This window comes from Xenopus tropicalis, chromosome 6, assembly GCF_000004195.4.
Source record: "Xenopus tropicalis strain Nigerian chromosome 6, UCB_Xtro_10.0, whole genome shotgun sequence".
NCBI lineage: Eukaryota > Metazoa > Chordata > Amphibia > Anura > Pipidae > Xenopus > Xenopus tropicalis.
The window spans coordinates 17,432,739-17,447,074 of record NC_030682.2 but is presented as its reverse complement, the minus strand read 5'-3'; the positions used below and the strand labels follow the sequence as shown (position 1 = coordinate 17,447,074).

The 14,336-nt window shown below is 38.5% G+C and overlaps 1 protein-coding gene across 1 annotated transcript; it reads right to left on the bottom strand.

The window, feature by feature from the left end:
• Window positions 1-856: 856 nt before the first annotated feature.
• On the bottom strand, window positions 857-3,156 carry LOC116411604. The gene is made up of 5 exons (XM_031904187.1): window positions 2,846-3,156; window positions 2,318-2,698; window positions 1,898-2,123; window positions 1,692-1,778; window positions 857-1,475 (listed from the first exon to the last, which is right to left on the bottom strand). The coding sequence occupies exons 1-5, from the start codon at window positions 2,916-2,918 to the stop codon at window positions 1,346-1,348; spliced, it is 897 nt and encodes a 298-aa protein (XP_031760047.1). The 5' UTR covers window positions 2,919-3,156; the 3' UTR covers window positions 857-1,345.
• Window positions 3,157-14,336: the final 11,180 nt, after the last annotated feature.

Here is a 14,336-nt window from a genome sequence, read left to right as displayed (position 1 = left end):
GAGACAATGCCGCCAACAAGGAACACTTTTGCACATGTGCTGCCAATGCCCATCAGTAAAGCCTTTCTGGATAGAGGTCTTCAACCTCATCAAACACAAATTAGGATGGAATCTGCCTCTACAGCCTCAAATAGCCTTGCTACAACTATACCCACCGGACATAGCATCTCCAAGCAAAAAACTTTTATTCTGCATATTTAACACAGCACTTTCCCTCATCGCAAAACTCTGGAAACAACCTACCACCCCGAACCTACAACATCTAATCCAACAAGTCAACTATAGAGAAGTAATGGAGAGAATGATAGATGCCACACCGGAACGCAAAAATAAAATAGCCTTAATTTGGGATCCCTGGCATAATGACCAAGATATAATGATAACAAACACATAAAAGCCTACCAAACTCCAATACACCTGCCCCTAACTCAATAAAATGCCACTCCACTTAGACCTTAGCATGAAAAGCAAACTAAAACCTTCCATAAGTGTACATGACCAAATTTATGTTTTGTAATTTTTTCTTTTTTCTTCTTTCTTTTTGCTGTTATATAAGTAAAATGTTTACTACTCTCTATGCAAGGTGTAACTTTGCACAAATGCTCCATAAAATATGAGTCAAAAAAAAAATTACAGAAAGATCCCTTATCTGGAAGACCTAAAATCCTGAGCATTCTGGATAATAGGTCCCATACCTGTACAATTTTGGCACTGTGAAATTTTCCACTGGGAACCATATTTTTACTTTAAAATGGACTTATACAGCTCTATATTCACCAAAATTTATAAACAAAAGTCAAGTTTAATTATTAAACACATTTTAGCGCTAGTACAAAAATATATCAATATCACAGGAAAATGTTACATTTTTTTTTTATTTCAACGTTTCAACATCAAGAAATAATGTGTACATACAACATAAATAGATATAGCTCCAATATGGTGCTATGGACTTAACATATATTTATGCCAGTGTATAACAATGTATAATATCAGGGGCGAAATTCTAACTTTTTGCCCCTTGGCGGTCTTGTACCACCTTTGTCCCCCAACCCACCCCCGCACCAAAGGGAGCCACACTGGGTAGGAAGATCTGACAGCAGTTTAATCTCCCCCCTCAGTTCTGTGCAGCTCCCTTCTTCCTATTGATGCGGTCCTTCACATTTGCCACTCTTTGTGGCCTGTATAATGTAGGTACCATGAGCAGACGTCTTTACATCACCGGATGAACCGATGTGGGCATGGTACCGCGTTATTCCACTCTAGATTTGGAGACAACAATTCATATTCTTTTTCATTGTCTTCACTTGTCTCCCTTAATATTTGGCTTCTCTTTAAGAAGAGTTCACTTCTCATCAGTTTCCTCTTCTTCATCATCAGTTTCTTCTTCTTCCTCAGTCTCCTCTTCCTCAGTTTCCTCTTCTTCATCAGTCTCCTCTTCATCAATTTCATCCTCAACTTTAAGAGTTGTTGCACTACAAAATAACAGCATTGTTTTATTATCTAATCTGCTTTTCCGGTGAATGATTGGTTTATAACACAAATAAAAGCATTATTAATGTATCTTTTCACTAAATAATCGTTTATAGAATGAATGCAGAATGTATGCATTCCATGATAGATAAGATAGAAGTGAATACAAAGTGATGGATTTATGAGACTAAAAGCAAAGACATTTCAGGCTTACTTACCTCGGAGACTGAGCTGCTGGGGTGCTCACTTGTGGGTTTTCTTCATCCCCAGATTCAACTTTGCGCTTCAGTTTGCAATACAGATAACTGTAGGAATAAACAAATTTACAATTAGACTTTCTTAATGGGGAGCTATTATTAATTACTATTGTTGCATCTATGCCTTTTAAATAAGCAATCTACAGGTAATTGTGTGCTTGACTTACATTACAACTCCTAACATGATTGTGACTATCACAAGAACCGGTACGATAATCATCACCGCTATATCTGCCACGGTGGAATCACTACTGTCTGTATCTGCCGGCTCTGTACTGGTTATTACAGTAGTTGTAGTGGTTGTAGTAGTAGTCATAGTGGTTGGAGCAGTAGTTGTCTTTTCTTCTTTTTTGCCTTTTTTCATCCAAGATGGCCAAAATGAGCGTGATTGAGCTGTAAAAAACAAAGATAAGTGAGTAAGTGAGTGCAAAAGACTAATATAACAAGTAAGTAGGCAGTCACTTTAATGCCCATGCAAGTGTAGGGCCCACAAACATTTCAACACTAGAGTTACAAATGTATATGAGATTTTTCTTAGCCACACATTAAAAACAGCCAAACAAAAATATGATGTTTTAAAGACTTACAGGAAGTTTTCTTTTCATCCGAAATGTCAATTTTGATCTTGGAAGCGGGTTTATACACCACCTTATTCACAGAAATCCAAAATTCGTATGTTCCGCTGTCCATGGTTTCGGTGGGATCTATAATCATTGTACAGTTCCCACTCGGCACCAGAGAAACAAAGAGCTGGTACCTCTGATTGTCCTCAGGGAAGGTTTCTACACTGTTGTTGTAAAGGTGGATTAAAGGGGTGTACTCCCCCCCACCTACAGGAACTTTCCCCCATTCCAATTCAAGTTCGGCTGAATTGATTGTAAGTTCTGGGTCGAACATACATGGAATCAGATTCCGAGTGTGAGCCTTTAATGTAATTTTGTGTTGGAATAATGTGATATGCTTCCCAGCTGAAAGTAATAAAAAAAAAAGACAATTAAGAACTCCAAGCTACAGTCTATATATGGTTATAATGTAATTAGACATAGAGAGTTAAAAACAAGGGGAAATAATTTATATTGGCACATCAGTGCACAATAATAGAATCCTATAATTACCCGATGCAGTCTTGCAAGAAAGTAGTAGCCCAATAACCGTAACCATAAATACAAAAGGACGATTGGGACCCATCACTGAAGGTCTCTCAAATCTCTTCTGGTTTTTCTGCTGCAAAAAGATACAAAGACGAATTAGAACCTGGGCTGTAACAATAATAGTGACAACTAGATGCTGATCATTGGCTGAAATGTAATGGTGCCAATCATTTTTTCATAACCCACCCCATTTACTAATCCCACAATTCCATCTGTTTCAAACTGTATAGGATAGTTGCTCAAAAAGCTTTTGATTACAATAGAATGTTGCAACCTTTTAATAGTAGTAATAAATGTATTTATTGGTATTTTTTATTATTTTATTATTATTTAACATTTTTCACATTTTTATGGAACTTGTGTTTATCTTTATTCCCCTTAAAAGCAGTTGTGGCCTACCCTAATAGTTACCATTGTAGTAACTGCACCCTAACTATTGCAGAATTTTTACTAATTGAAGGTTCTTCCACTCCTGTATTTAGACCATTAGTACAGGTATCGGACTCCTTATCCGGAAACCCATTATCTAGAAAGTTCCGAATTACGGAAAGGCCACCCCCCATAGACTCCATTTTAATCAAATAATTCACATTTTTAAAAATGATTTCCCTTTTCTCTTTAATAATATAACAGTACCTTGTACTTGATCCCAACTAAGATATAATTACCCCTTATTGGGGGCAGAACAGTCTTATTTGGTTAATTTAATGGTTAAATGATTCCCTTTTCTCTGTAATAATAAAACAGTACCTGTACTTGATCCCAACTAAGATATAATTACCCCTTATTGGGGGCAGAACAGCCCTATTGGGTTTATTTAATGGTTAAATGATTCCCTTTTCTCTGTAATAATAAAACAGTACCTGTACTTGATCCCAACTAAGATATAATTACCCCTTATTGGGGGCAGAACAGCCTTGTTGGGTTTATTTAATGGTTAAATGATTCCCTTTTCTCTGTAATAATAAAACAGTACCTGTACTTGATCCCAACTAAGATATAATTACCCCTTATTGGGGCAGAACAGCCCTATTGGGTTTATTTAATTGTTAAATGATTCCCTTTTCTCTGTAATAATAAAACAGTACCTGCACTTGATCCCAACTAAGATATAATTACCCCTTATTGGGGGCAGAACAATCCTATTGGGTTTAATTACTGTTTAAAAAACTTTTATTAGCAGACTTAAGGCAGGAGATCCGAATTACGGAAAGACCCCTCATCCAGAAAACCCCAAGCATTCTGGATAATGGGTCCCATACATGTATTGTGATATAAGTGAAATTCTGTTGATTTTGGTAAAACATAACAGTGTATCATACACACATAGATATATCGCTAGTGCCTGTTCATGCAGATTTAGAGAGGAAAGATCAGATATCGTATTTATGCTCATAGATTAGGTTTTAAAACCATTAGAATTTATTGCTGTTATATCCCCAGTATTGTGCTACAATTATGGGATCCATTATCTGGAAAACCGATATCCAGAAAGATCAGAAATACAGCCTTGCTATTTCCCTTTGTGCGAACTGATTTCTCAGTATAATACTAAGACAACAACTTGTGTTTAATAATAACTAAACTAGCAATAACCTATATTTATACTCACGGTCTCTTTTTTTTCATGACTCTTCATCGTTTTGGTGTTTAAATTGTTGTTTTGAGTAAAAAATTTTGATAAAAGTTTGATAAAAAAAAGAATAAGAAAAATAGGTGCTTGTAATGCTGAAAGCATCGTAAAGCAGAATGAGGTGAGAGTATGAAACTCCCCCTATCACAGCTGCTGTGTTGATGATGTCACAATGCAGTTACTATGGCAACCAGTTGGGATAATGTTCGTTGCTCAAACTCACTTGCAGCACAGCTGCTGTATCGATGATGTCATAATGTCCTATCAGTTACTATAGCAACAAGCTGGGGAGGGAAGTTTGAAACAGCAGAGCTAACAAAACAAGAAATAATCACAGGATACATTTCATTTCCAATATTAACATAAAAAGGAATGAGAATAAAGTCTAAACAAAATGAAAGCAACAGTCAGTTATTATTGCTCAATGAGATGAGTTTGCATGGGGTGAATACTAATAATACAGTATAAAAGCAAAAAGAGAAACACTATGTGAGAATGGCATCATCTCTGATCTCATAGACTTTATATCTCTGTTAATATGTTAGTTGGGAATCTGATCAGCTATTATCACGGTTTCTGCTTTAAAACCCAGTGGGTGAGCTTTTGCCTATAGGATAAACCCACGTAAATGGGATTTTTTGTAGGCGTTTGGAATTCATTCCCAGAATTCCTTTTGTTTATTAGTATCTGTATGAGGCAGTCTCCTCAACCATAATGATTTGTTTATTAAACCACATGGTGAATCCACCTAAGCTGATCAGAAAACCCTGCACTACACTGATGAGCTTCAAGAAAAGTGAAACTGGTCTGTAGTTGGGAATCTGAGCAGCTATTATCCCGCCTTTTGCTTCAAAAACCCAGTGGGTGAGCTTTTGCCTATAGGATAAACCCACGTAAATGGGATTTTTTTTAGGCGTTTGGAATTCATTCCCAGAATTCCTTTTGTTTATTAGTATCTGTATGAGGCAGTCTCCTCAACCATAATGATTTGTTTGTTATCTCTGTTATTATAATTAAACACCAGTACCAGAGTTCAGTATTACAGAGGTATAGGAGACATTCCAATATACTGTATCCAAGGGGCCAGGTCACTGCATAGTTCTCATATTTATTGTTAACAGATGCTGTTCCATGGGACAGATATCACTTACAATAGCAATATATCCACTGTTGGTGAACTGTTTTGTCTTCTGAGACAGTTAAACTGGTCAATATTACGGTTCCAGTTGTACCTGGCTTATAACCTTTCATGCTCTGGACATCACTGTTCCCTCTAAGCTGTGCGCGTGTGCGCGCGCACACGACTTTCCGAACCCGCGCACACAAATTAAAATAGTGCGCACAAAAATAAAATTTTTGCCTAAAATGATTTTTGCCTTTGGAAATAACTCAGACGTCTCCTCGGTCTCCCGCCCTCGTTACCCCGGCAACAGGTACTTCTGGCTCCTGTCCGGTGCAATGTGTAGAGTGTCCGTGCGTACCTGCGCGCGTACTTGCCCACGGACGGACGTCTGGGGGGGGTGCGCGCAAGGAGCACGTTCAGCACCGGACAGGAGCCAGAAGTACCTGTTGCCGGGGTAACGAGGGCGGGAGACCGAGGAGACGTCTGAGTTATTTCCAAAGGCATTGCGCTGTGGGAAGTGCTGGATGGCACGTCATGAGGACCAGGTAGGTGTATACAAGTATGTACAGCACAGTTACACTGCCATCCCAGCTAACATGGAGATTCTGCTTTGGTAGTGCTGGCTCAGCAGCAAACAAATCAATGGGGGATTAATAACTTTGGCATCAGGCTTCATTTTTACCAGCCAGGGGGCAACCGTAGTTGGAGATGTGGCATAGGCACACAATGTATAGTGAAGGTCCTTCACTGAAGGAATGCTAGGTGAGGGTAAGGTTGGGGGAAAGACAAAGTCCTGTCCTGATTTCTAAATGTGTAAATCCTTATAGGCAGTTTTCGCCCCAGCGAATTTTCATTTCAGAATGATCAATTTGCAGAATTAGCAAAATTGATGGACATTGGTGCCACATTCTTAGCTTCGAGTGCAGATTGTGAGCGTGGTTTTAGTTTAATGAACAATCTGAAAACGAAGCAAAGGAACCGTTTACAGTTAGAACATTTGGAAATGCTGATGCGTATTAAGAGTAACCTTCAAAATGGAGGCACGATAGATCTTGACAGAATTTATTCAGACTGGATAAATATGAAAGATCGCAGAGAAAAACTGTGAAAACTAAATTACTCTTAGTTTCGAAATGCTACCTATAAAATATAATTACACGTTATTAATAGGTATAGCATTTAACAATGAAACTTGTTTGAATAAACAGTGTTATTGATAACTGAAATAACATCGTGTTTTTGTAACTTGATTTAGACAAACTGAAAGACCTGCGCAAAAATGCCCATAACTGAACTCCAACAAACATTCTGTAGCGCACAAAAATTTAATCTTGCTTTAAAATGCGCACGGATGATATTTTTTGCGCACACAGCCTATAAAAAATTAGAGGGAACGTTGCTGGACATCTCTCCAAAAGGTGTGCAGTTTAGGGCATGAGAGCCAGAGGTGTACTAGACTCCCAGACTCCAAACCACATCTGAAACACATATCATTGGGCATTAAAGGAGAAATAAACCTTAAAAATGAATATGGATGGAAATGCCATATTTTATATCCAAAAATTAATGCATCGGTTTAAAAGTTGCATCACTATAGTAGTACTGATCCAGGCAGTTAATGTTGTCTGTATCTGTGGGGAGATTGTGTGTCAGTTGGAGCTTTTGTAGCCGAAGGCCTTTAGAGTAACTGCTCTAAAGCACCTGGTATATATGTATGTATGTATGTATATCTTTATTTATAAAGCGCTACTTATGTACGCAGCGCTGTACAGTAGAATAGATTAATACAAACAGGGGGTTATTAAGATAATAATAGATAAATACAAAGTATAACAATAAATACAAGGTACAGTTGCAATAAGTTAAGAATCAAAGAAACAAGAGGATAGCGGTCCCTGCCCTGTGAAGCTTACAATCTAAGATTTTAGAATTGTTTGAGGTGAACGATCAGAAGTCAGCGTGTTTCTTCTAATAGAGACCTGTAGTATACATCATACAGTTTATTATTACCAGAGGCTATTTGTACACCTAGATACCATGCACTAGACTAAAATCTAAATTAGATTTTAGTTGTGTCTTTAATGGGTTATATCATACTAGAGGTAGTATTCTGACTTATTCATGTTTATTTTATAGTTGGAATATTGACCATACTTGGATAAATCTTTAAGTATATATTTGCAGACTGATGGTGCTTAAATACCTTACACTAGTTAGATTTTAGTTGTGTCTTTAATTGGTTAGATAAGCGGTTCTCAACCTGTGGGTCGGGACCCCTTTGGGGGTCAAATGACCCTTTCACAGGGGTGGCCTTAGACCATCGGAAAACACATATTTGCAATGGTCTTGGGAATAATTCTATGGTTGGGGGTCACCACAACATGCGGAACTGTATTAAAGGGTCACGGCTTTAGGAAGGTTGAGAACCACTGGGTTAGATCTTACTTGAGGTAGTATTCCAACTTATTCATGTTTATTTTATAGTTGGAATATTGACCAAACACAAATAAATCTTTGAGTATATATTGGCTGAAAGATGGTGCCTAAGTTCAGTACACTAGTTTCCTGCCATTTAAAGGGGAAATTAGATAGGGAAATTTGATTTTAGTTGTGACTTTAATTGGTTAGGTCACACTAGGGCTAGTCTTCCAACTTTCATGTTTATTTTATAGTTGGAATATTGATCATGCATGGATAAATCTTTGAGTATATATTGGCCGTAGGATGGTACGATTCATTACTAACAACAATAAATTGTCTGAAAATGCTGCAGCTTTATACTCATTATTTATATATATATATATATATATATATATGACTTCTAATTTATCTATTAAATTACACATGTTTCAGTGAGTCATGTGACAGAAATGACATCACTAAGCACTGATTATAACTGATGACATCGCTATGCACCATTTATAAGAATATAATTGACAGGATATTTATAGCTCATGTGTATTATATGTATATAACTTTTATTTGGGAATAAAAGATATGTGTGCTTTTAAAAATTCCTTATCTGGGGGGTGCAGTCAAAGAGATTGCATTGAACAGATCTACTAGAAGAGATGTTAGTAATGAAGTATATTTTGTCTCAAATTTTCAGCATCATTTTGTATCTGTAATAAAATTCTCTCTTCAATAGAAGAGACTCAGACTCAGATAAATCATACAGTTTTATACAGTAGTCTGAAAATGTGTGTTTAGTTTAGTGATATTTAGGGGCTGATTTACTAATCCACGAATCTGAATGAGAAAAATTCGGATTGGAAAACAAACATTTTGCGACTTTTTCGTATTTTTGCGATTTTTTTCGTCGCCGTTACGGCTTTTCTGCAAATTGTCGCAACTTTTTCATAGCCATTACAAATCTCGTGAATTGTCGCAACTTTTGCATAGCCATTATGACTTTCGTGAATTGTTGCGACTTTTGCATAGCCATTATGACTTTCGTGAATTGTTGCGACTTTTACATAGCCATTACGAGTTTTGTGCATTGTCGCGACTTTTGCATAGCCATTACGACTTTCTTGAATTGTCACGACTTTTTCGTATTGCTCGAAAAATTCACGACAATTCGCGAAAAAGTCGTAAAATACTGATCATTGCGAAAAAAACGCATTCGTGGATTAGTAAATGTGCCCCTTAGTGATGAATGAAATTTCAAAAATTTGTAAAATGGTGACAAAAATATTGCTAAATGCACTGAAGTCAGTGGCTGTTTTCACCATCTTTGTTTCTTTTGGCAAATGCTAAGGAGTCGGTGGGCATTTTTTTCTCACACCAAATACATTAAAGTCAAAGGGGTGCTTGTCGCTCTATATTTTGTTTTGTTTTCTCAGTTATTCCCAGTGAAACAAAATAAATGGGAAAAAATCTAGAACAAAATCACGAAAATCAAGAAAATTCATTACTCACTATAATGAAAATTTCAAAGAAAATATGTACCGGACAAAAAAGTGCTCATTATAGTGATATATATATATATTACATTTTATAAGTTCTAATGCAGCGTTGGTTAGTTGTGTCAGAAGTTTTTGAGTTTGCTTATGTTTATAAGCTGTTTCTAGGCATTTCTTTAGTAGGCAACTGAGGTCTTTAGTTCTTTCCATTTTTCATTTATTCTCTGTTTAAGACCCCCCCCCCCCTTGCTGTGCATTTCAAAACATACCATTGAGCAAAAGGAGTAGAAAGATATTACTTTAAACTTTCTTTATAACTAAGGCTGACCATATACATAAAGATCTGCTCATTTGGTAAATGATCAGCATTGTCTATTTTAGTAGCCATGACAAGTAGCTGCTACTAGTAGCTCCATGTGTCTTCACCCTTAAGGAAGGAGTGATGAGGTAAGGTATTTGCCCTGGGCCTGCTGAATTGAAGGTGCAATGACTTGTTAGTGGAAATGGGTTAGCAAGCAAAAAGTTACTTTAAGTTTTTGTTTGTTATATTAATGTTATATAGCACTGTGTCATTTATTGCAGGTCTAGGCTGAGATTCAAAATAGACCTTGCCATTTGAAGTGTACAGAGACCCAAACAGTTACCTCACACGACCCAGGTCTTAGTGGACCCCAATCTAGGAAATCCCCTTCTCCACCCATATTCCCACCATGGGTCTAAAATAAATACCTATATGATTTGGCACTCTTTGTATATAATTGTTGTGAGAGTGGTACCAAAGTGTCAGGTTCTCTAGTAAGCTCTGGAAGACTAAGTCCAAGATTGGTTGACTAGTATGTATAAATACACAAATAGATTGCTTTCCCAAGAGAAGCCACACATTCAAACCACATATCAAAAATAGCTCATTTATTTATTACCTCTTCTTTAAAATATGAGGGTTAATGATGGACAAATCTGTCCTGTTTTGCTTCAGCTTCGCTTCAGTCAATGGGCATTTTCTTTTACAGTCATTTGAGTCTATGGACTTTTTTGGCAGCAAAACCTGAAGAAAGTTTCATTCATCACTAATGAGGATTTTTTCTACTTAAAAAATGGTCTCATACTGCTCCTTATTCAATATCATTCAGAATTGAAAAGTCATGTTTCATTTTTTGAGGATATACAGATACTTAACCACGGTTGTTGTTTGCCCAGGTGGTAAGTTGTCTTAAGGTCCCCATACACCTTTAGATCCGCTCGCTTGGCACCTACGGGTGGGCGATATCAGGAGAATCCAGGCTAATTTGATGTTGGGCCAAACGATCAAATTATAACGACGGGTATAGGCAAAGTCGGTCCGGGGACCACATCAACGAGCCGATGCGATCCGACTAGATTTTTTAACCTGCCCGATCGATATCTGCACGATTTCAGGTCAGATATCGGTCGGGCAGGCCTGTCGGTAGTGCCCATACAGGAATCAGTCTAAGGGACTGATATCGCCAGCTAGAATCGGCCCGTGTATGGGGACCTTTATAGTGCAAGCTCCCAGAGTTTCCTATACCATTAATTCCAAGTTCAGGCTTCCTTAATTAAATGATGTTACTATGTCAATCAAAAATGCACATGAACTTTATCGATTGTTATCCATCTTATACCATTGTATCTTATTCAGGCTTGAATGCTCAGCAAAGCCTATTATAGAATTCATACGTCACACTTGTTAATAGTACTCCATTGTCTGATACAGCCTCCTTTGCATTACAATAGGGACTCATACACATAATCAGTTGACTTGGTGGGTTGGAGTTGCAGTTCAACATACACTCACCAAAACACTTGGATTGGGACTCCATTTAAAATTCTAATCCATATATTGTCGCTTGTATTATGCATCGGCTCTGGACACTTGCCACATCTTATTGTAACGCCATATTATGTAAAGTCACGACCTGTGAGGTTAGGCCTCCATACAGTCACTGACCCATTGCGCACCGCAACCCCCCATCATACGTTACCACCTCTCAAATGCAGATATGAAATGCATCTCCACTCGCTTGTTCCTCCACCAAAATCTGATTACGTTTTATATTCCTGTCGGTTTCCAGATTTCCATCACCTCCAGACATAGGGGCTGATTTACTAAGACACGAATTCCAATCGAATTGGAAAAATTCCGATTGGAAAACAAACAGTTTGCGACTTTTTCAAATTTTTTGCGTTTTTTTTCGGCCACTTTACGACTTTTCGGAAATTATCGCGACTTTTTCGTTACCAATATGATTTGCGCGAAAAAACGCGAGTTTTTCGTAGCCATTCCGAAAGTTGCACAAAATCTGGCGATTTTTTCGTAGCGTTAAAACTTGCGCGAAAAGTCGCGCCTTTTCCGTAGCGTTAAAACTTAAAAGGCGCGATGTTTCGCGCAAGTTTTAACGCTACGAAAAAATCGCGACTTTTCGCGCAAGTTTTAGCGCTACGAAAAAATCGCCAGATTTTGCGCAACTTTCGGAATGGCTACGAAAAACCCGCGTTTTTTCGCGCAAATCGTATTGGTAACGAAAAAGTTGCGTCAATTTTCCGAAAAAATCGCAAAATACCGATCATTACGAAAAAAACGCAATCAGACGCATTCGGCCCGTTCGTGGGTTAGTAAATGTGCCCCATAGTCTAGCACATTCCCAGGCCACACTGTTGTCCCAATGCACGCTTCCACCTACACGCGTTTCACCTTTACAGCATCATCAGGACATTACTCATTGCTCCACCCATGCTCTTTTATAACCAAGCCAGTGAAATATACTGTTGCTAGGTAACCGATCATACATACACACACCTTATCCTATCGGCACCAATATTTCTGACTCCTTTTTTGGAAACAAAACACAAACCATATGTAATTTTACATTCAATAATGGCATTCACTATCTTTCTTCACTTAACATTACCCTTCTGGATTATTTAGCACAATAATTCCCATCACAATACCAGAGGTTACTTTACAAGAACACTGAAAATTGACGATCATCATTTAAAGGAGAAGGAAAGGCAAAGTCACGTGGGGGTGCCAAATCGCATACCTTTTCCCCCGGGCTGGTGCCCCTGTATGGAGAGAACAGCCCAGGAGGAAGCGCATTGCTGCAGCTACCCCGGGCTGGTGCTGTTTTCTCCTAACAGGGGCACCAGCCCGGGGTACGAGGTAAGTGATTAAAGTCACTTGGGGGTGCCTAACATTTTAGCACCCCCAAGTGACTTAGCCTTTCCTTCTCCTTTAAGCCATTTGGAGATAAGCGGTTTAATTCATATATCCACCTTAACTCGCTCTGTAGCAATTTTTTATTTAGATCCCCACCTTTTACGCCTACATTTACTGTTTCAATACCATATGCTTTAAGCCCTTTGCTATCACCATTTTCAAGAAAATTGGACTTTTTTTGTGACTTTCGTCTAATATCGCCTACAGTGGAGGAAATAATTATTTGACCCCTCACTGATTTTGTAAGTTTGTCCAATGACAAAGAAATGAAAAGTCTCAGAACAGTATCATTTCAATGGTAGGTTTATTTTAACAGTGGCAGATAGCACATCAAAAGGAAAATGGAAAAAATTACTTTAAATAAAAGATAGCAACTGATTTGCATTTCATTGAGTGAAATAAGTTTTTGAACCCTCTAACAAAAAAAGACTTAATACTTAGTGGAAAAACCCTTGTTTGCAAGCACAGAGGTCAAACGTTTCTTGTAATTGATGACCAAGTTTGCGCACATTTTAGGAGGAATGTTGGTCCCACTCCTCTTTGCAGATCATCTCTAAATCCCTAAGGTTTCGAGGCTGTCTCTGTGCAACTCTGAGCTTGAGCTCCCTCCATAGGTTTTCTATTGGATTAAGGTCCGGAGACTGACTAGGCCACTCCATGACCTTAATGTGCTTCTTCTTGAGCCACTCCTTTGTTGCCTTTGCTGTATGTTTTGGGTCATTGTCGTGCTGGAACACCCATCCACGAGCCATTTTCAGTTTCCTGGCAGAGGGAAGGAGGTTGTCGTTCAGGATTTCACGATACATGGCTCCGTCCATTTTCCCGTTAATGCGAATAAGTTGTCCTGTGCCCTTAGCAGAAAAACACCCCCAAAGCAAAATGTTTCCACCCCCATGCTTGACGGTGGGGACGGTGTTTTGGGGGTCATAGGCAGCATTTTTCTTCCTCCAAACACAGCGAGTTGAGTTAATGCCAAAGAGCTCTATTTTGGTCTCATCAGACCACAGCACCTTCTCCCAGTCACTCACAGAATCATTCAGGTGTTCATTGGCAAACTTCAGACGGGCCTGCACATGTGCCTTCTTGAGCAGGGGGACCTTGCGAGCCCTGCAGGATTTTAATCCATTGCAGTGTAATGTGTTTCCAATGGTTTTCTTGGTGACTGTGGTCCCTGCTAATTTGAGGTCATTAACTAACTCCTCCCGTGTAGTTCTAGGATGCTTTTTCACCTTTCTCAGAATCATTGACACCCCACGAGGTGAGATCTTGCGTGGAGCCCCAGAGCGAGGTCGATTGATGGTCATTTTGTGCTCCTTCCATTTTCGAACAATCGCACCAACAGTTGTCACCTTCTCTCCCAGCTTCTTGCTAATGGTTTTGTAGCCCATTCCAGCCTTGTGCAGGTCTACAATTTTGTCTCTGACATCCTTGGACAGCTCTTTGGTCTTTCCCATGTTGGAGAGTTTGGAGTCTGCTTGATTGATTGATTCTGTGGACAGGTGTCTTTTATACAGGTGACTAGTTAAGACAGGTGTCCTTAATAAGGTTGACTTATAGGA